Below are 22,829 nucleotides of genomic sequence, written 5' to 3'. Positions count from 1 at the left end.
GATTTCATGTAATCCATGGACACCAGTGAAGATCACAAATCATTGAAGAAAAAAGGTTCAGCGCACTGTGTAGTGGGTCTAGATGACCCAACTCCCAATGGTAAAGTGCCTAGGATAGCACAAGGTTAAACAGACGTCTGTAAACATGGGAATCATGTAACTGAACTGAGGGAGCCCCGATTTGGAAAAGCAGATGTTTATATTTTATTCACAAATTCAAATGCAGCTGTACAATCATCGAGTGTCAGGAAGCAGTTTTGGGGTGAAGCAGAATCGGATGGTGCGGTCCTGCATCGCCGGAAACAGGAAGTGTGAAGCAGACGCAGCCAAAAGCTCCGTTTCCAGACGAGACGTCGGGGTCTGGATTCAAACGGTTGTGTCGGCGGAGGGGGGGGTGTGGGGGGGGGGGGGGGGACAACAACGTTGATCTGCGATGAAGTCTGAAAGTCAGACTTGGAGCTTTAGTCAACCTTCCAAATACTTTCTTTAGCGTTTCCAGTTTGAAATCAGCAAAAACCTTCAAATTGGGTAAATCTGACCGCCTAAGCAGCGAATCAGAGAGCTTTGCTCCAAACCCCGCCCACTTGGCGTATTGCACCACGTGAGAAAACAAAACCACGTGAACTTTCTGTACAGTGTTAAGAGAACTTCAGTCTGCCGGCGCGCGTTTGCACATGGATGAAGGAGGCCTGCTAATACTTAGGGGCGGAGCTTCACAGATCAGGACCAGGAGGAGGCGGCCTCCCTAACGCCTGCTGTGGTATTTACACAAACATGACGCACAAACAGATGCTCCTCAGACTCCGAGGACGCCAATAGTTAGTGAAAGTGTTAGTCGACAAAAACGTTTCAATAGATCGCTTCACTTGGCGACTAAAACGTCCGTGAAAACTCCTCGGAAGACATTTAAAAATCTTTCAAAAATAGCGTTCCCTCTTTGTGTCGTGTTTGTGTCCAGATGTGCAGAGATTTAAGAAAAAAACAAAAAAAATATCCATAATCCTTCCATGTTTGAGGCGCTCCTTCGCTCCGCAGTCCTCCCTCTACCTGATGGCGCTCCTGTTCTCAGAGTCTATCGGTCTGGGAGGGAGGGGGCATCCCGAAGAAGGGACGCGCGCCAGCCGGACGTCAGATCTTCTCGTCGGTCATCTCCAGGAACTGGGCGTACACGTCTCTGGAACACTCCCCCTTCTGGTTGAACAGGAACTTGTAGTAGCTGCCGTCAGCACAAATGGCTGCAGGGAGGAGAGCAGAGGTGAAACGGCGGGCGGGAAACGGCGCCGCAAGGCCTGAGCTGACCGCAACAAGTGCTCACGCCGCCAGAAGACGGCCACGTTTGAGCGGAAACCACAGCACACACAGACAGGTGGGCACGGCAGGAAAAACATCAGCTACTGTGGAGGACGACGGCTGCACCAACAACCCAATTCAGGTCATGAATGTGAAGAGGATTTTTAAAAATCCTATTAGCCCTTCTGCTGTCTTGTGGGGTCCAGATGACCCCACTCCCAACGTTAACGTGCCTCCGAGGCACGTTAACGTTGGGAGTGGGGTCATCTGGACCCCACAAGACAGCAGAAGGGGTAGCCAATATTTTATTTACAAAAGAAGAGACGGTAAACCTAGGACAATAGTTCTGGACGTGTTAGTGAGGCAGAGACAGAAGATGACTCAGCTTCCTCTGAAGATGAGAAGACGACGCCTACGCCGGATCTTCTAAAAAGCAGAACCAAAGACTCGGATCCTCACAATTACTCTTTTGGAGTTTTTTTTGCATAGTTTGGCCGGGGGTGCGACTTTTACACAGGAGAGACTTATTTGTGATTTTTTTTCCGGATGTCTTCGTGCTCTAAGCACTAAAGGGCACTGCAGGAGTTTGTATCAGTATCTGCTGGTGACTAACGCAGAGAAGAAGAAGTGCGTCTCAGTCTGATGCTATGCGGTGCTGTCAAATGTCAAAGCCCCCCCCCCAGCTCTATGATGTCATTGAATTCCTGCCGGGCCCAAATCGCAGTTTTTCATTTCTCCTCCGTGACGGTTTGCACTTCTGGGAATGTAAGCGGATGACATCCATGCTACCAAATTGGTCAAAGCTCCACCTTTCAATTGCTGTGCGTTTTTTACGAAGGGTTTTGAAAGAAGAAGCCCAAAACGCGCCTTTACGTCGACTTTTCATTGGAAGTGATGTTGCTGAGGGCGGAGTGAACTGTGCACTCAGCGGAGCCGTTCAGAAGGTTCACAGAGGAAGAAGAACTCAATAGACTTAGTGATATAAAGAGCTTAACCCTTATGCTTTCTCGTGGGGTCCAGATGACCCGGTCCTTACATTGACGTGTTCTCCCAACCATAACAAAGGTGGAGAGGATTTCATGTGATCCATGGACACCAGTAAAGATCACAAATTATCGAAGAAAAAAGGTTCAACATACTGTCTAGTGGGTCTAGATGACCCCACTCCCAACGTTGGCGTGCCATTATTAGAATTTGTCGTTCAGGATGAAAAGTCCGTTCTTCTGCCTGTATTTTGTTTAATACATTTCTCCCTAAAAGGGCAAGTTCTTTACGATTCTCTTCTTTATTATGCATTTATGCAACTTTTCCTCCAGAGGGACTTCCAGTCCAAAAAATACCATAGGTCAACTTTTCAGATGACGTTTGTTTCTTGGAGCTAAAATCCATTTGATTTTCTCTCTTAAGTTTAAATTTTGATTTGATTTCTGATTTAGTAATTACTATTCATTTGTCAAGTTAGTTATGTAAAATCTTTTTTATGTAAATGGATTTTAAACTAACAAAAATAATCAAATATTACATTAAACTAACACCAAAGCTCTTTTCAAGCTGCTGAATACAAGACATGAATTTTATCAATTCATTTTGGAATGTTAAGTAAAAATAAAAAAAAGTTTCTGTGATGGAGATGAATCCGCTGACTCACAACATTCAGTGTTACACAAACCCACAGAACGCCATGAAAGGAAGACTGTGACAAAACCGTGAGAGCCCAGAACTGATGAGGGCTGAAAGCGTTCCCTGCACCTACCGATGACGGCGTTGGGCTCTGTTCCGAAGGCACACAGACACGGAGACCCCGACGGGACCTGGAACTTGGAGAAGCTCCACTTGGAGCTGAAGTACTTGGGAAGAAAACTGGCGGACGCCAAGCTGCAGAGATGATGAAGACCGAGTCAGGGTTTGGTTTTCTGACCCCCCCCCCCCCTCCCCCCGCATGGACGTAAAACAGACCTCGACTGCTTGTTCCTTTTGGGGTCCTCTGCGGCAAAGATGTGCACCGTGCCGTGGTCACTGGACACACAGATGAGCGACGCATCCTGATTGAAATTGATGCTGAAAGAAACCCAAAGAGCAGTTTGATCAAACTTCTGCAGGAGGACGAGTCTGTTTACTGCACTTCGGCTAAAGTTTGGCGTTGGATCTATTTTCAAAGTGGTCTTTTAAATGCGACGATGCTGCTGTTATCTAGACAGAGCTTCTGCAGAGCGACAGGAGTTCAAAAGAAGTTCGCCTCCGAGTTGCCAGTAGGACAGTTAGAGTGGAGCAATCCCGTCCCCCTTCCTGTCACCCATGCAATCTTTAGCTGAACTGTCTTTATGCATGTCCTCCGTTATCAGAGAAATGCCACAAGAACATGCTAAAAAATTGCATTATTCCTCAAATATTCCCCATTATAACACGGCTGGGATCATCTAAATTCGTCTATGTTCACTCCTTTTAAGCTACGAATCAAAGTATTTGACCATCGCCATATTTCATGTATTCAATGTGTCTCGTTTGTGTGTACTGTATATTTGGGTTTAATTTGAGCATTTGTATTGTTTCTTTTGTTCTATTGCTAAAATTAAGTAAAACTATCACCAAAGGACTTGGGCATAAGCAGTGATGCCTTTAAAATCTATCAAATCATCATTTTTCTCTGAAAAAGTCCAGGAGATAGCATAAATGTCAAAGAAAAAGGCAGCTTTAGGCCGATATGCAACACTTTACCCATTCCAGCTGGTTCTGTCAGGCAGAAAAGCAGGAAAGTGTTGCGTATCGGCGCTTAGCGGCTGGCTGCTGCGACAGAACGAGGAGTTCTGGTAGTTCAAAGAGCGTGAGCCGCTCAGCTGTGGTGTTAACGGTTCACTGTACCCACCAGTAGATGTTAGCGGTCTGCGAGCCCCGCCGCAGCTCCTGTATGAGCTGCCCGTCAGCCGTGTCAAAGACCCTTATGAGGGTCCCCTGTGGACACATGCGCAGGTCAAACCCAGCAAACCAAGCCCCCCACCCCTAACATGAGCACCCACGCGCGAGCAGCCCTCACGTACTTTCTCGGACGCTGTGGCTATTCTTGTTCCCTGGAGGTTCAGCGAGATGCAGCACAGCGCCCCCTCGTGGGCAGGGATGTCCACTGGGGGTTTCTCCGTGTTGGCGAGGTCTACGATCTGCACGTGGCCAGAATGAGTGCCAGGGAACGCCAGCAGAGAGTTGTTGCTGTTGGGACACAGCACGCACAGACCTGGAAGGTCCAACACGAGGGGGGTGAGGTTTGATTTGATTGTTTTAAACCCCTGTGCTATCTTGTGGGGTCCAGATGACCCCACTCCCAACGTGGGAGTGGGGTCATCTGGACCCCACAAGATAGCACAAGCTCTGGCTCTGACTGACCTTTGGGGTTGTAGCACGTCTCAAACACATGCAGCTGATGGGGGTTGTGGGTGAAGGTGAACACTTTGATCATGGAGTCCAGGACCACCACGATCCTGAAAGTGGAGCACGTCCAGAAAACACAGCTGAGCAGAATTCCCTCCCCCCTTCAGAAGGTGTCAACGACGATGACGGCGGGCCTCGCCGCCCCCAGGGGGGGCCGTCTTACCTGTCCCGCCGCAGCTTCACTGCTTTGACCTCTGTGGAGAACTCGATCTCGATGACCGTCTTCTTCTTCAGGTCGTCCCAGATCATCACTGAAGCGACAGGTCAGAGGTTTACAAGCAAACGGGCCGAACAGCAGACATCAGCTCCTCTCTCAGCTGACAGAAAGAATCCTGCTTCTTTTTTCTTCTACTGCACTCCAAAAACATCCAGTCTCAAAGTATTCCAGTTGAAAATCTCATTCAGCTTGATTTAGGACAAAACTGTCTAACTGGTATTTTTTTGAGATATGCCACAATTTAAGACAACAATTCTGGAATAAACCTTCAAGTCTAAGTCTAAGTTAAATTCCAAATGAAACAAATTGTTTTTACTTTACTTCATATTTTTAAGGCAGAGGTTTTAATTATGAGACAGACTTGAAGCAGAACAGAATTTGGAAAGTAAACAGACATTTACAGATAATTATTTAGATTACTTTGTGACAAAAGTGTGCAGTTCTGGTTTTTAATATGATTATGCTTAAAAAATAATAGTTGGACTGTTTTGCTAATCGCAATTAGATATATTTAGGGGCGACATTTGTATATATATACCTAGTATAAAGATTTAAAACTACTTTTTTGAGCAACATGTGCTTCTTTGAAGACATTTCCAATTACCAAAGCAGTACTTAAGCATGAGTGTTTGTAGCAAATTTCATTTTCTTTCAAAAGAGCAGGACATCACAACATTTATACTAGTTCTTTAGGCAGATTTTTTCACTTGTAACAGTGGAAACGTGTCTTGTATTCTTTATTTTTTACTCTGTTTTGAAAAAAGTCATTTTTACAGTTTTCTTTCTGCTAAAAGGACTAAAGTTCTACTTTAAATGTGGGGTTCCTCAAAACTGAATTCTGATTTAAGGTCAGTGAACCAAAGCGAGATGACATCAGAGATCTGTGCTTCATTATAGACAAACCAGAAGCATCTTAAAAGGAAACACCTGAAACCTCACCTTTCACAGTTTCTGTTTGATCCATGAGGCTCATCAGATCATAAAACATGATCCATGAGAGAAAATCAGAGAGAGATAAAGATTCTATTAAAAAATCTTAACCGGCATATATTTACATGAAGATCAAAATGTCAGTGGCTCCGTACTGACGATCAGGGCCTGGCCGAGTTCTGATACCACGTGGTCAGATGAGTACATTGATCCGTGCAACAGAGTCAAAGTGGACTGAACCAAATGTACTTTCAGAGGTCAAATCAGTATTTTTGTGGCTGGGTTTTTGACCGAAGCTGGACTGTCTGATCTGGACTTAAAGTCGGACTTTTAGACTTTTTCTGCCCCCAAAATGACTGATCTGGAGATCTATGAGTAAAGTGAAACGGATGGAAGCTTGTGGAACGGTGGACACCAAACAAAGACATCGTGGAGAGCTTTGTCGAAGCAAATCCAGGGGTTTTCTGGGTCCAACAAAACTCTGGACCGAACACTTGGACCCAGAAACTCCTGTTCTAAACGTCCAGCTGTAAAATGTCAGGTCTTAATGTGAAAATGAGTGTTTTGTCATAAATTCTTACGGGATCTGAAACATTGTTCACAAGAGCCGGTCTCCATCTTGCACAAACATTAAGAGCTTGAACTGCTCTAACATAACCATAAGGTAGCTCTACTCTGCCAGTGAGGCATTTATTTACATTTTGATTTCTTTATCAACATAGAAACCAAGTTTGAAACTGAAGGAAAGATTTAAGAATGAATGGACCACTGAGATAGATATTGGTTACCGTACAAGCCTCCTGTTAGTGAGCATTCAAGAGAAATCAGAAAAAAATGAAAATGTCTGACTTTACAGCATAACGTACCTTTGTTTGTTGGGTATTTGGGCTTCTTTCCTCCACCTACAAGTGCTAGGTAGTTACACCTGAAGAGCATTTCCACGTGGCCGACCCCACCTTCCAGGAACTCTGAAAGACAAAGACACCAACTTGAAATTTCAAACTAAACCAAAATAAAAGGAAGCACCTCCTCCCCGTTTCAGTTTGTGAATGATTGTGTCTCGGAAACACTCGTAAAAACGACACAGATGATGCAATCCTCGTGAAAGGAAGAGAAAAGCCACAGAAGTGGAGAAAGACTGACCTTCAACACTTCATTCTGAGTTTACAGAAGGACTAAAGCAGGTCACATGATTAGACAGAGGTGTTCTATTCAGTGGAATGGCCAAACTACTGAACATGGTGACATAAAAAATACACTTTTAGCTGTCAGACATATTATAGACGTATTTAGACGTATTAGTTAATCATTTTATCCCATATGACATACCAAGCGAAGGTTGGTCAAACACACAGGTTTATACTGCAATTTCCAACAAAAATGAACAGCAGCAGCCTTTTTGATCCAAAAAATTCAGCTTCATTTCGTTTATTTTACAAGCACCAGGTCACAACTTAAGTTTTTTTATGTATACAACATAATTCAACATTATTACATTTCAATTTGGTCCAAATCAATCCAACTAGGCCAAAATATATTAAACTCTGATCTATTTTAAAAACATTCCCAGTGGCCTTTTATTTATGATTATTCCATTTATAGCCGAAAAAACGGTGTTGTTTTCTAGGACATAGTTTTTGCAGAGCGGCAAGAGTTCATTAGAAATTCACCTCTGAGTTGTGGTGTGAAGTGAGCGTCCCTTCATTTCCCATCAACCCTCTGTTTCCACCAGGGGTTCTCAAAGATTTTTTTGTGGCCCTCAATAAAATAGAGCCAGAGTGGGTTCCTTTGAGGACAAATGTTGTGCTGGCGAGGAAAAAAGGCGCTATCAAGCTTAGTGGACAAATGCTTACTTTGTCCTACCTCATGGGCTGGAGAAAGCCATGTGCCTGATTTGCATGCAGGTAAATGCAATGCTCAAAGAATTCAAAATAAATCCTCACTATGTTGCAAATCAGAAAAACGATGACAAATTTACCGGCGAGGAGCGCAACAATAAGCTCCAACAACCTACAACGAGGCTATGCTGCACAGCAGATAATGTTCACAAAATGGCTAGATTCAGTGAAGCTGTGAGAGAAGAGAGCTACGTTGTAGCTTTGGAAATGGCAAACCCTTCAGTGACGGGGAGTTTGTAAAAATAATGTATCCTGAAAGTAGCTGACATTGTTTGTCCAGAGCAAAAGAAAAGGCTTGAAGAAATAAGTCTGTCAAATGACACAAATACTAGACGAGTAGAAGATCTGTGGGCAGCAACTGGGAAAACATCTGGAGGGCCTGGTTCACTGTACAAATGACACTTGGTCATTAAAGTGATTAAAAACAACTTTCTCTGTTTATCCATTTTTGTCACCAAACTTGGCTTCCAGTCTAATGTCGAGTTCCTAATTTGGCGCTCTGCTACAAAAACTTTGAGAACCCCTGGTTTACACGCTCTTCTGCTACCTTACAGCCCCACACACCCCCAACCTAACATTACCGGTGCAACACAAATGGCGGGCAATATTGAGCCGTACAGTTTTCAGCCAGATGCTATTTAAGATGAGGAAAACAAAGACATTCATGGATACATTTGTCTGCAAGGGGATGAACTGGAATGGAGGGGAGCCGGGCGCTTGTTGCTTCCCAACTGTAGTTTGTATGTAACAACTATAAGCTTTTTCAAACTGCATTTTTTCGTCTGCTCCTGATTCACAACAACTTTTATATATTTATATATTTATATATATATATATATATATATATATATATATATCAGTGACGTGCAGTCAGGAGAGGCAGGGGGGGGTGTGCCTCACCTGTCATTATGGGAAGAAAAGAGAAAAAATAAATTCAATTATTATATTTAATCAGTAATTTGTGCTTTGCAGTCTTTTTCCATGTAAATGTACCATTTTTGGGTGTTTTTCTTTTCAAAATCGCTGAATTTCCGTATTTGCCGTTCAGATACTAAGAAGTGACGTGCGATGAGGCACCAGCCCGCTGAGCCTCACCTTGGATTGCGCAATACCTATGCAGTCAGATGGTACTGCTGTCTCTCTGTATGTCGGTTCAATCACTTGTACTATATGAGCTGAGTTTACATAATTTAGCAGATGTATTTGATGCACAGTGTTTGTTTTTATAAATAACTGTATGTGAGGGACGTGTTTCTTGTGATGAGCGCTAAACGCCGGCAAAAAAGCCGCTGGGTGAGGCCAGCAGTTCTCGTGCCTCATGTTAGGGGGCGCCGGTGAGCCCTGAGATTATGACATTAAAAAACAATAGAATAAGTGACAGCAAGCGGCAAGTCATTTTCTTCAGAAGGAGCGGCGTATGGACTTTATTTACAAGTAAAGGTAAGATGATAATAATGTTTGTGCTTTTTTCTATGCTGCAGTTTGTATATGAAAAAAAACATGTTGAAATGATATTTTAAACAAAACACGTCAACTGTTGTCAATCAAATGGTGAATAAGTTACTCAGTATGGTTCATATGTTTGTAAATCTGACTGATGACGTCAGTGCCTCACCAGCCATTAACCTCACCGCACGTCACTGATATATATATATATATATATATATATATATATATATATATATATATATATATATATATATATATATATATATATATATATATATATATATATATATATATATATATATATATATACTGTATATATACAAACACACACACACATACATTAACATGGAAAATATATTTTATCTTCTCACTCATGCTGAAAATTAAACTGGGTGACAATAAAGCGGCATGGGAAAAAATGCAAAGTTTGCAAACATTTTTGACCCATCCCTCTTTTCTTACCTTGCTTCTCTTTCTCCTTCAGTGGGTCTGTGTTGTACACACGAAATCCATTCTCCATCCCACAAGCAAAGCACCCTGCACAGACACAGCACTTGGTTTACACAAACAGCTCTGTTAAAACGCGCTGATGTACGCGGAAGGAAGAAGAACTTCAAAGCAGGCTGTGTAATTTTGTGACATTTCGTGGAGCCTGAACCTGCTGCTCGGAACAAATCATTAACCTATGATGGAATTGGACTAAAACACTTCAGAGGGAAACCTTGTTAGAGGTCACATACATCGGGTTTTAACCTTAATCTAAAAAATAAAAAAAGATTCCGGACAAAATTGTGCATTTCATATTATTAAACAAATTTAGGGCTACGTGGAGTTTGGAATGGAATAAGAAATAATTTTAAAGCCACGTTTAACCGATTAAAATCAAGTGAACACTCAAGCTTTTCATAAAAGATGACTAAATGACATACTGTTTAGCTCTGAAAGAAATAATCACAAGTGAACTGTTTGTTAGCACTAGTAGCGGTCCGTCTTTTTAAGCTAGTGCTAGCCAAACACGCTAACTTTAAACACATCAAACTAGTCAAATGTACTCTTCTTCTGCTTTATCAGTGTTTATTGTTGAGGGTTTCCTCATTATTTAAAAACGTACTGATTGTAGTCATATAAGTTGGTCTGGTAATGTCGAAGCTTCGCTTAACACGAAAATGAAATAAAGCAGAGCTAGCTGTTTAGGTTAGCCTATAGCTAAAGCTAACTTTACGTCAGTAAATTAAAAACTTGGTATTTTCTTGATTAAGACTACAATTTTAGATTGTCTGAAGGTGTTTTTGTAGATGGTATCTGTATTCAGCACTTTTATGAGATATGAAAAACTGAAAGCTCGCAATGTGTTATACAGCGGTACAGTCAGTGGAGTGAGGGGAAAAAAGCATTACTCACCGTGATCCTGGTTAAATCCAGCATAAAGAAGCCCATTTCCATGTGGATTCGATGGCAGTAAATTCATCGTTAAAGCAGAATAACAGACCGCGTTATTCAGCGAATCCAATCGTTTCTGCTTTGAAATCTAACCAGCTACCATTCCTGCCCTGTCTCCTCCGGGGCTGGTCTTCTTCTGGCTCGGGAAAAAAATCGTCACCGGTGATTGATAAGAGAGGAAGTTTTCTTTCGCCCCGTAAACGGATTTGACAACACGCTAACCTCAGACCAAGTGCATTTTCCTCAAATGTAAATAGAAAGGCAAGTATTCTCACGCAATCGACAGTTAGACAGTTTCAGACCGCGAAGTGGCATTTAATGACAATAACTCTATTTCCCATCATGCCATGGTGCCAGAGAAAAAAAGTCAGCCTTCGGTTGGCAGCGGTAGCTTTCACGAAAAATGTGTTTATTGTATTTCAACCGCAAGTGTTGCAACTACATATGCGCACCGTAAAACACGTCCAGAAAAATAGGTCAATACATGCAGCACTGTTGGTTTTAAATTCACTGGGCCACATATTTGACGGCGCGCCCCAGTGGCCTAATGGATAAGGCACTGGCCTCCTAAGCCAGGGATTGTGGGTTCGAGTCCCATCTGGGGTGGGAAAGTTTTTTTTTTCCAACAATACATTTTTATAGGCACGTCTCCATATAGTACAATATTTAGCTCTTACTTTGGAAGACAGTGTAGCTTCTTATATCTTTCAACAGTACAATTTCGGGTGTGACTTACAAACTAGTCTTGTTTGAAATTTTTATTACAGACATTTTCTGTTAACTCTTTATTTTATTCACCTTTAACCAGGATTAAAAAAAACTAATTGAGATTAAGAATCTCTTTTGCAAAAGCGTCCTGGCCAACTTTTTAATTTACACTCAAACTCAATCAACATATAAGACAGTCTTAAATAAATAAAGCATTTGTAGTTTGAACGCAGATAATAGTTTCCAGCAATTAAGAAAAACAGACAGAATGAATCAGTCAAGTTGGACATTTTATTCAAGAACAACTGAATTAATTCCTAAAAGGAATTTATTTTTTAAATCACTTATACAAAGAAATCTTATGTAGAACTAGAGCAAACGTGTAAAAATACAATGGTACACTTTTAGAAGGTAATACAATTAAGCATTTTCTAACAATCAAAGCTCGTGGCAATCATACTTAGCACTGAGACAATGGAAGGAAATGCTACTGGACAACTTGGTTTAGTTTTTCTGCTCATCAGTCATCGTGCCAAAGCTTGCTCCAGGTTTGACTAGCTTTTTTTTTTTAACTTCTATTTACAACATTGACATAACTTTTTCAAAAGGGGATAGAACTGTTTGTTGGATTATTTGAATGTTTCACATGAGTTAACCATGCACGAGCCTCCTGTGTCTTTTCAGGCCATGCAAGCTCGAAAAGCCCTTGTTGCACACTGTGCAAACATAGGGCCTCTCTCCAGTGTGGGTCCGCATATGTAGAGTCAGAAAGCAAGACTGAACGAAGCCTTTTTCACAGATGTTGCACTTGAACGGCCGTTCTCCCGTGTGATATCTCCGGTGTATTTTTAACTCGGCAGCAGACCTGAACGACTTGTCGCAGTCGTCGCACTTGAAAGGCCTCTCTCCGGTATGGATCAAAGTGTGCCTGACCAGCGCGTCCTTGCCAAAGAAGCCCTTCCCGCAAAACTCGCACGGGAAACGCATCCCTTTGTGGTGGAAGTTGTCGTGTTTCAGAAGGCACCTTCTGGAGGAGAACGTCTTCCCGCACTGGGAGCAGGTGAAGATCGGGTTGGGTTTTTCGGTCACAGGTTCCCCGGAGTGATGAACACGTTGCACGTGCCTCGTCAGGGTGACACCGTGCCGGAACTTCTTCCCACATTCCCAACACAGAAACGGATATGCTTTTGTGTGCTTCTTCTGGTGCTCCACCAAGTCGGAGTAGGAGCGGAAGCGCTTGCTGCAGTGCGTGCACTGAAAGGGCTGGTAGCCTGTGTGTTTCCATTCATGCCGGATGAAACGCTTCAGACTGGCAAACGTGGTCTGACAGTGAGAGCAGGTGTAAGGCTCGGTGGGGTTGTGGACGTCGATGTAATGCTTGTGAAGGGCTTTGAACACGGGGAAGTTCTCCTCGCAGCAGTTGCACTGGAACGGAGTGTGGGATTCTTTGTGCATTGCCAGAGCGTCCGAGTCCCGCACTAACTTCATGCACACTTCACAGTACAGGGGGTTGTGCGTCTGTTTGTGGGAGTCCAGCGTGGACTTGTACTTGAACGCCTTGTCGCACTCGTCACACCGGAAACAGTGCTTGACGTCGTCTGGCTTCTCGGGATCCACCTGCTGCTCGGTGTAGCAGATGTTTCTTAGATGGTACCTGAACGTTTGCTTGCACTTGAACTCCACGCTGCAGTGAGGACAGTAGAAAGGACCCTCCAGGAGGCTTTTGCTGTCGTCGGGGCTCCTCTGCTCCAACCCCTTGGAGGACCTTTCTCCTGAGGGGAAGTAGTCAGGATCCTGAGTGCTGCTGTCGGTTGCTTGCTCTTCATTTGGCTCACATGGAACCTCACTGGAGGATTTCTCACCTTCATCTCCTGCAAACTCCTCCTCCTCCTCCTCTTGTTCTTTTTCGTCAGCCTCAGCTTCCTTTAAGGTCGAACACCTGTGCTGCTGCAAGTAACGCAAACTTTTGTAAAACTTTTTACAAGCAAAACAAGCTATGGGTGGCTCTTCAGAGTGCTGACTCATGTGTCGCTGGAGGAACTTGGCCTGGCTCACCACCTTGCCACACACTTTGCACGTTCTGTCTTCGAGGTCGACCTGCGACTGCGTGAACTTTCTGGGACCGCTGTTGGCGGCCTGGCCTTTGCCCGACTTTCTCCACTGCGACAGGTACCTTTTCATCTTGAGTCCCCGGTTCTTCCGCACCGGTCTGTCCCACATGGCGGCAGATTTGGAGTCCTCCCTGAAACTTTTGACCGTGCTTTGCAATTCAAATTCCCCATCAGTGGGTTGCTTCTTCTTCCTCCCACACCTGTTGGGCTTCCTCACGCTCTCCAGCTCAGTCACCTTGCCGTCCTCACCGATGATCAGTGTCCCAGACTGTTTATTGCTGCAGTCATGTGCCGCCTGCTCCCCGTCGGTTGGAGCCTCCACAGTGGGGTCTGTGACTACAGCATTGTCCATCTCTGGTTTCAGCTCCTCACCAACACCAAACCACTGGGTGGGAACGCTTTCCGAGGCCTCGGTTCCCTCCACGTACACCTCTTTGTTTTCGGATTCCACCTCCATCTCTGTGCATACGGTGTAGACCAGACTACTCTCTGCATCTGGGCCCGTCTGCTCATTGACGATCACAACTCTTTCCACAGGAGGCAGACACAGGGCCGACAATATGCTGCTGTCAACAACGTACGACTCTGGGAGGGAAAGAGAAAAAAAAAGCAACTTTAACAAACGTATTAAGGAGATCTCCTGCAGAACGATATAAAACTAATCTTACCAATATCTTCTAGTTGGAGGAGATCTTTCTGAGAGTCCAACATGACTTTGAGTTCATCCGGTTGAATGCAAGTCTCCAAGTATTCATTAAGGACAGAGGAGGTGTCACCAAGCAGCGACGCGATCTGGACCAAACATTCATGAGTGATAAGGTGTTTCTTATATCAACGGAAACAGACACGCGTGTGACGGATACCTGCGGCAGAGTGTGGTGAGGAAGAAGCTTTTCAAGTCGGGATAGAAAAAGCCACATCAGTGTCTGGATAGCTTTGTCATAGGTAGGCCCAAAGTCTCCTGGGAAAACATCCTGAAACACAAAGTGGCAATCCTCAAGCAGAGTCACCACTTCTTCACCTCCAGAATAAAGAAGCTTTATCATTTCTCTTCCTTCAGACCTCTCGATGAAAAGGGCACCCACTGACTCAACACAACTACTGATGTATGATGAGCAAAACTGACGACAGCAAAAGACACACGTTTGTGAGAAACCCACTGTGGCATTTTGCCGTTTGTGTGGGACAGACTATTATGCAAACTGAGTCCATTTCTAACGCAGTGAAACTCACCTGGAAAAAATTGGTTCTTTCTTCTGGATCTCTCAGCAAGTTTTGGACGAGGCGCATGAAGTGAGAGTTCGATGGTTCCTGCGCTTCAAACTGCGGGAAAATGAAACCAGAAGTTTTAAGTCCCTCCGATTTCTCTTTCATCAGCGACATCAACAAACCGAAGAGCACAATCCTTACCTCTACATGCCACAGAGATTTGAGGCTGTGCATTCGATCCAGGTGTGGCTGAATGATTTGGATGTTGGCCGTCTCATCAGAGCGACACAGCTCCAGGATGAGCTGCAAATGTGAGCAGCAGAGGCAGTGAGGAAATGAGCCGCCAGGAAGCTCTGATCCTTCTGGGTTATGCTAATAGTCACTACGTATGTACTCTAAACCCAAACTTTTAAATAATCTAGCTCCTCTGCATCCTGGTTGTGCACATGAGGAGTTTTGGGTCAGGTTCTGCTCGCCATGAACTGGGACTCGGACTTTAAAAACATTCATCCAGTCCTAAACCGAGAAATTTAGAGAAACCATTATATCAGACATGGCATCAACACCAAACTATTGAATCAATTCCATTTCAGTTTACAAATTCACAGTTCCACTTATAATTTAATACCTTTCAATTACCCTTTTTTTTTTAAATTTCCATCCAACTATGATTTTTTTGGTTGGAAATGTCATTAAAAAACTGACTTCCCACATTTAAATTGACATAGTATTTTAAAAAAATTTTATTTTATATTTCCTTAAAAGAAAAACTGAAAGGCTTGAGGAATTTTTTGGAATACATAAACAGACTTAATAATAATAAAATCCATGTTTTATCCACACAGTATTTGCTAAAAACTGATGTTACAGAGGGAGCAAGTTAAAGAAACCTAAATGAACGAACATTAAAGCTTTAATTATAAGTTGTTTGTTATTTAAACTGACTTCTGACATTTCTCTAAATTTATAACGTGTAGGGGGAAAAACACTGAAGAAAGAATGACTCACTCGCGCTCGGAGGCCCAAAATGAGTTCTGCTCGCTGCCTCGTGGAGAGAAGCTGAGGAACGATCTCCGTCACCATAAACACAAACTCCTCCAGCAGCCCATAATCCGACACTATTTTCTGCTCCACAGTCTGCCAGATGGCAGCAGACACGATCCGAATTGGAGACACCAGCAGGCGCAGAGTGGAGAGGGTAAGAGCAGGGCCTGCAAACAGGAAAAAAATTATTTTGGAGAACTCCAGGAGAAATACGCCTAAAACTTACCAACATTTGACAGTTTAGCAGCTTCCATCCATTTTCCTCAGTGATGACTGATTTACACAAAAAAATCTGTTCTGATCTTTTGCTAAAATACCTCCACAACTCACTAACAGTCATTTCAGTCGATCAGTCAAAGACTTTTTTTTCGATTAGTAGACGATTATTGTTTATGGTAAGTGATGGGCATTTTATTTATTTATTTATTTTTACAAAAAGGTGATAGTGCTGGTACTCCGTCCATGGATGTTCGCGTCAAGTATGCTACTGCTCTGTGTGTGGTGCGTTCACAGACATTAAAATTCTACGTGTACATAGTTGGTAAATGGCGTATACTTATATAGCGCTTTTCTACCTACAAGGACAAAGCGCTTTACAGTCACACACACATTCACACACTGGTGGCGGCTCTGCTGCCAAACATAGGCGCCCGCCTACCACCAGAGGCAAGGTGGGGTTCAGTGTCTTCTCCAAGGACACTTCGACTCATGAGTGTGCAAGGCGGGAATTGAAACTGCAATCTTACGATCAGGGGTCGACCGCCCTACCGCTGCTCCATGGCCACCCCATAGTTCATGAATTTCACGCAATGAAAGACGAAAGGTTCACGGTTCCAGGTAAGCTATATGCTAGCACAAAAAAGACTCGAAAGCTATAGAAATCCTGATCCCTGCACTAAATCATTGTCTAAACTTCCCATAGAAGTACTGTGCAGCACTGTGACCAATCGGGGACTCAGATTTGGTAGTGACGCGTGGGTGGCGTCCATTTCAAAACACAGAAGTACCCACCGTTGTAAACACGATCACAAAGGAGACATTAATGGTTGCAGTTTGTGTCCGGTCAGATCAATATGACTCCAAGACGGACATTTATAGGAACAGAGCTGTGAAAACATAAGGTCTGGAGTAGGGCTGCACGATACGAGGAAAACTCGCGATATGCGATATTTAAGATTAATATTGCGATAACGGTATAATTTGCGGTATACAAACAAATAACAAAATAAACAAAACATCATTCCCATTTCATTGCAACAGTTTACTGTACTCCAAGTACTCCAAATGACCCTCGTTGACATAGGAGACAAACATCTAACATAATAGGCCTCCATCTGATTGGTCAACAAGGTGAAGGCGACAACGCGAAGGGACTTATTTGATTTGTTAAATGCTTCAAGCTGCCTTAAGGTTGTATTAACACATTTAAGGTTTACGATTTATTGCGATTTTCACTGTCTTTTGCGATATGCATATTGCAGAGCTGGATATTGCGATAACGATAAATTTGCGGTATATTGTGCAGGCCTAGTCTGGAGCAAGATTAGCGGGATTTGCACCTCTTTGACTTTGTGCACCGAGCCTCTATTGTAGATGGCGGAGGGACGCTAATAAACAGCAATTACACAAAAGAAGAAGAATCTTTTCCCTGTCGCTCCCTGCATGTCTGACGCTGGTCGGGTGTGTCCAACACCGGCTGGATGCGCGTTCATAAAACTGTAAGGGCTATGCTGCCTCCAAAAGGTCCTGTTGTGCTTTGTGATCCAATGACTGGCTGCTGGTTATTATCATTTACAATGACAAAAGAAAAAAAAAATGAAAGAAAAAGGAAACGACACGTCGACAATACCAAATTAGCGTCAGCAATTTTTTATAGTCAATATTGTCGACTAAGTGTTGGCAGCCCTATCTACAACACACTGTGGTGGTGACTCTTCAAGCATTAGGATTATCGAAGGGGTTTAAACCACATTATTACCAAACATGTAAGCTTTGGAGGAACCCTACAAACACAACACTCAGAAACAGACAACAGTCCAACGTATTCACACCAAATCAACAGACGATCAGGAAAGTCCAGTTTTGATCTAAAAATCTAAGATTTGAACTATTTGGCCTATTCTCATTTTCTCTAATAACAATCGCCAATTATTTTTCTTGACTATAAAAACACTAAAGCAGTGTTTTTCAACCTTTTTTGAGCCACGGCACACCAGCATCCAAAATTTTTAAAAAAAGGAGAGAGTCATATTCTGTATTGTTCTACAGCCCCTCTGCAATCTCACATGCATTTTTGTGATAATTGTGGCAGAAAAAGCTGGAAGCTGCAGCTGTTTTTTTATAAAATATGTAATAAAAGTCAAGTTAAAAGTTTTAAAACTGTTTGATGTGTATTTGTTGTGGTTTCAAGACGTTTAACAAGGAAGACTCATTGTGCGCTGAGACGCTGTCACTTCAACACAATGCATCATGAGAGATGTGGCGCAAACAGCCGCCAAACGCAGACAGACTAGCATCTCTGAGCTTCATTGTTTTGTTCACTTGTTCCACGGTCTGAAACCAGATTTCTGTGGAAAGTTACACCGCTAAAGACGAACTTTAGCTAGTATTTTTGTTTAAACTGAGCAACTTTGCGGGCAGAATCAGAACAAGGAAGTGAAGACTTTAACCACTTCTGATTGGTCAGACTGATGACGTGTGATTAAGACTCCAAGAATGATTGGTGGAGACAATTAAAGGGGCGGGACTTTTCAGAAAACAGCTGAAGCTGCGGCTAAATCGCAGTACCGTCATTCTTATCAAAATGTCTTTAATAAATTCAAATAAACTCAAAGAAAAAAGTATTTTATGATCTTTCATATTACTAACTACTCAGTGTTTTATCAGGATGAACAAAGAGCTGATATCCTGGAGATGGAAAATGTTGTTAGATCAGTTAATGAAGGCAATTTCCCACGCCACACCTGACCATCTCCCACGGCACACTGGTTGAAAAACACTGCACTAAAGCATGAATTGAAGTGAGTAAAAAGATGCAGACGTTTAACATGAGGAACACACTGCGACTCGCTGACCCTGATGGTGGTAGTACTCCAGCTATCGTCTACTTACAGACCCAGCCTTCTACCTCAGGACTTGCAGGTCACTGACAGATGTTTGTTAAGTCGCAGAGGTTCATCAAAGCCAGATAAAATGTTCGGTCCTGCTGTTTAGCCCAGTCATAAAATGTGACCTGGCAAAAAAGGAGAATATCTAATTTAGTCTTTCATGTGTATGATCCCCCAGTTTCTTTTTCTCAAAAGTGGGGCTGAAAACTCATATCTTCTGAGTTATTCAGAGCACAAATAGAATCTTTAGCCTCTGTAAAGCTTCTTAGTCCTTAAAATCAGTATCCAAGGAATCGGAAGAAGAAAACCCTTTAGAATTTAAAGCTTTTCTTTATAGAGATCTCAAGTTTATAAAACCAATAACTGAACTGACACTGTTGATGAGTCAGTTAAGAAACAACTGGACCTCTCTGCTACAGTAGCTGGAGGGCTGTGGGGGCGGAGCCTCATCCCAGGGGAAGAATTGAAGAAAAACAAAGTTCAAGTTCCACTATGATTATCTTCTGTAAAGTTCTGTAAAAGTTTTCCCAGTGTTCTTTTAACTAAGATAATGCTGCCTTTACCAAAAAAAAAAAAAACCTGCAGAAACAGATTTTAATGTTGATGTATGTCAGATCAAATTCAACATCCTTTCACAGTAGGCGTTAAAACAAAAAGGAACTATTACAATATAAGAATTCTTTCAAATCAGTAGCATTTTCAGTTCACACTTTCACCACGGTTTGAGCAATGTTTTAAAGAAGCTTGTGGTTGTTTTCAACTAGTGTCACTTCTTTATATGGAAATTATAGGACCAAGGAAGTCTCAAGCATCAGGCCCTCCCTACTGACAGTGCCTAAAAATGTACTTATTGAAATACTTTGTAGCCTTTGAAGGAGGAAGGGTTTAATGTCCATTTGTCATTTATCTTACAGCTGTACTCACTTTCTTCTCATCTGGAGCTAAATTAGCAGAGAATGAACTCCTCTCCATCCTGATCATATTAAATTTGGACTTCCCTGTGCTTGTCATAGGCAAGCAGTCGATGTCCTATGCTCTTATCTCACTTCAAAGTTTTGAGATAATATATTTATACACTTTAAGCTAATGTGGGGCTGGAATAGGTGACTGATCTTGTTCTTAGTGCTTTGAATATTTTTTCTGCAGTCAATCAAAATTATTTGTGTCTATTATATAAATTAGGGTCTAAGTAAATCAAGCTGAAAACATTTGAAAGACTTCTGATGTGTGCATTTTTTTTTATTGGGCGCCATAACTGAGTCACATCTGCAACCATGATGTGATGCTGTAAAATTAATATATGATCATGAATTCCCATGTAAAATGATGCACAATAATTAGAAAGATTTCTACCCAAGATGTCAAATTTTAAAATTTTGTTTAAATGTGAACCATATTGATCATGTGCTTCACTTACTATTTTTGGCTATTATGTACACGTATGCATAACTGTATAACTAAGCTACCCATTAATGACAAAGACACACGTGGAAACAGCTTGCTAAGTGTGGACTGTGACTAAAGAATATTGTAACATGATTGTGAACACTTTACTTTCAGTCTAGGCGTCTTTACTCGAAAAGAAACCCCCAGATGAAATCCTCCATCATTTCCGCAACGAAAATAATGTCAATTTTTGTATAAACATCAAACATTAGGGACGCACCACACAACCTGTAACCGACACACCACTCGTGTCTGTTTTACCTAATACTTTACTTGGGAAAAACATTTTAACTTTACTTGTGTTAGTTTAGAGCTGGGGTTAGCTAGCATTAGCTTAGCTAGCTCTAACATCCCAATACATAAACTACGAAGAAAAACGACGTGTTTTGTTTGTCCAAGTCAAGGCTCAGATAAAAGAACCAGAAGTGTTCTTTGTTCGATAAACATTTGTACTTTATGTTCAAATTAGACATTTGTCGGCATCGTTAGCAATGCTATTCCCGCGCGCGCGCGTTGCGGCCTAGCTGCACCGATGTCAGAACTTCAGAACTCACCACGTAATTCAGAAATTTCTTTTTCCATCATAAACTATGCACAGTGTGGGGAAACAGCGTCCGTGACTCGGCCGGAGTCCGTGGTTATTTCCCTGCTGCGGGTTTTCACGCCAAAATTCTTGCTAGGTAGGTTCTTTCTGCGTCAGCGGTTGCTCCACGTTCCGTCTAGAACAACAATCCGACCTGAAACAACGGCCTTTCATAAGTTCTGCCCGGCGCGTCAGCGGATGTCCCGTGTCCCGTCTTGAATAAATGCAGTACTCGAAACATCAGGCTTTCATCCGTTCCGAAATGTTCCAGTTGTTCTGACGTGTTGATGATTTAATCTTGACTGTTTTGTTGATTTTCACTCATTTGTTTTACATGCGTATGAACTAAAGTGACTTTTTATTTGCCTTTTGGCGACTCATTCATAAGGGCCTCCATAGCAACTCAACCACCTCCATCCTCTGCATCCTCCTCCTGCACACCAACCAACCTCATGTCCTACTTTTCTACATCTATAAACTTCCTCTTCAGTCTTCCTCCTCTTTCCTGGTATCTGCAACCTCAGCATCCTTTTACCATCATCCTCATGTCTGAACGTGTCCATACCATCTCAATTTGCTTCAAAACATAGAGCTGTGCCTCTGATGGACTGTCGACCTCAGGTTCTTAAAAGTCCTCCACCTTCTCTTCCTCTGCTCTCTGTAACCTCACTGTACACCATCATGTCCTGTCTTGCTGGAGCAGTCCTTAATACCAGAGCCAGAGCCAACCTCCAGCTCTCTAGAGGTTCCTCCACCTGCTCTCTACAGATCACAGTGTCATCTGCAAACGTCATGGTTCACAGAGATTCTTGTCTAACCTCACCTGTCAGTCTGTCTATCACCACAAACAAAAAAGAACTCAAAGCTGAACTTTGGTGAATCCCCACATCCATCTTGAACTCCTCCACTGCCTCCACCGACAGCACACCTCACCACTGTTCACCCCTGCTCTTAAAATTACACTCTATTAGGGGTTTTTATAGTTTTAAAGGACATTGGTCTACCCACTGTACCTATCTATACCAGCTTCAGCTCTTCTCCTGAAAAGTTCTTTTTTTTTCTTTTTACTTTTGGGTTGAAGTCAAGGCAGTCAACTCCTTCCATAGTCACCTATGTCTTTATGGACCTCGCCTTGGGCACATAAGTCACAAGGCAAACATCAGACTTGCTGGAACAGGAAATGCTCATCCTCAAACTATTCCAAAGCAACAAAAGTTTATTTACACATCACATTTCATATACAAATCTATTTGCAGAAAAAATAATACATTAAACGCACATGAACTTTAACTTGTGCTATCTTAGATGACCCCACCCTTACATTGACGTGTTCTCCCTACCATGACAAAGGAGGATAAAGGTGGAAAAATTTCATGTAATCCATGGACACCAGTGAAGATCATACATCATTGAAGAAAAAAGGTTCAGTGCACTGTCTAGTGGGTCTAGATGACCCAACTCCCAACGTTAAAGTGCCTAGGATAGCACAAGGGTTACATTGGGCTGGATGGATGTGTGGCAGTCGGTGCTCTTGCCTCACAGTGAGAAGGCCCTGGTTTGAATCCTGGCTGGCACCTGTATTTACTGCAAATTTAGACCCCTTAGAATTTTATTTTTATTGTTCTCATACCATTAGAAGATTTTCTTTAAATAAGCAAAAAAAAAAAATTATTCAAATCTGCAGAACGTGAAGAACGGTCCAAGAGTTGTTATTTTAAGAAAGAAAATTCTCAAAACTAAGATTACTTTACTATTGAAAAATTAATTCAAAAGATTATTTTTCTTGCTAGAAAGAACATGAAAGTTTTTTTTTTTGAAACAAAGGTCTTTTTACTTTAAGATTTTGTTTTTGCAGTCTGTGTTGAGCTTTGTTCTCCCTATTTATGTAATTTACAAGATTTCCTGAAACATTCAAGGTTCGTATGAAACAACTCCATGTTAGAAGCTTTCATTAACCAAACTTCACATCCGCTCCTT

At 42.4% G+C, this 22,829-nt stretch overlaps 2 protein-coding genes and 1 non-coding gene across 3 annotated transcripts; 1 reads left to right on the top strand and 2 right to left on the bottom strand.

The window, feature by feature from the left end:
• Window positions 1–180: 180 nt before the first annotated feature.
• On the bottom strand, window positions 181–11,082 carry wdr45b (WD repeat domain 45B). The gene is made up of 10 exons (XM_004080667.4): window positions 10,606–11,082; window positions 9,667–9,741; window positions 6,724–6,825; window positions 4,874–4,961; window positions 4,666–4,760; window positions 4,326–4,516; window positions 4,154–4,239; window positions 3,247–3,348; window positions 3,044–3,165; window positions 181–1,235 (listed from the first exon to the last, which is right to left on the bottom strand). Exons 1-10 carry the CDS (start codon window positions 10,670–10,672, stop codon window positions 1,129–1,131), a joined length of 1,035 nt encoding a protein of 344 aa, XP_004080715.1. The 5' UTR covers window positions 10,673–11,082; the 3' UTR covers window positions 181–1,128.
• A 95-nt stretch (window positions 11,083–11,177) lies between these two features.
• trnar-ccu lies at window positions 11,178–11,250 on the top strand. Its single transcript has one exon. It is a non-coding gene; the product is annotated as a tRNA-Arg (tRNA).
• A 371-nt stretch (window positions 11,251–11,621) lies between these two features.
• Window positions 11,622–21,022, bottom strand: LOC101167746 (zinc finger protein 729). Its single transcript, XM_004080694.4, has 7 exons — window positions 20,824–21,022; window positions 15,681–15,883; window positions 14,874–14,975; window positions 14,697–14,786; window positions 14,327–14,437; window positions 14,132–14,255; window positions 11,622–14,048 (listed from the first exon to the last, which is right to left on the bottom strand). Exons 1-7 carry the CDS (start codon window positions 20,852–20,854, stop codon window positions 12,004–12,006), a joined length of 2,706 nt encoding a protein of 901 aa, XP_004080742.1. The 5' UTR covers window positions 20,855–21,022; the 3' UTR covers window positions 11,622–12,003.
• Window positions 21,023–22,829: the final 1,807 nt, after the last annotated feature.

This window comes from Oryzias latipes, chromosome 19 (assembly GCF_002234675.1).
Source record: "Oryzias latipes chromosome 19, ASM223467v1".
Lineage (NCBI taxonomy): Eukaryota > Metazoa > Chordata > Actinopteri > Beloniformes > Adrianichthyidae > Oryzias > Oryzias latipes.
This window is presented reverse-complemented; position numbering and strand designations above follow the sequence as displayed.

Coding starts and splice junctions, on each gene's coding strand:
- wdr45b (XM_004080667.4), bottom strand. CDS start 10,672: ATGAATTTACTGCCATCGAATCCACATGGAAATGGGCTTCTTTATGCT. Junction 9,742..10,605: donor TGGATTTAACCAGGATCACG/GTGAGTAATGCT, acceptor GTGTCTGTGCAG/GGTGCTTTGCTTGTGGGATG. Junction 4,962..6,723: donor CAAATACCCAACAAACAAAG/GTACGTTATGCT, acceptor CTGTCGCTTCAG/TGATGATCTGGGACGACCTG.
- LOC101167746 (XM_004080694.4), bottom strand. CDS start 20,854: ATGATGGAAAAAGAAATTTCTGAATTACGTG. Junction 14,976..15,680: donor TTTTGGGCCTCCGAGCGCGA/GTGAGTCATTCT, acceptor TCACATTTGCAG/CTCATCCTGGAGCTGTGTCG. Junction 14,049..14,131: donor CCTCCAACTAGAAGATATTG/GTAAGATTAGTT, acceptor TTTCCCTCCCAG/AGTCGTACGTTGTTGACAGC.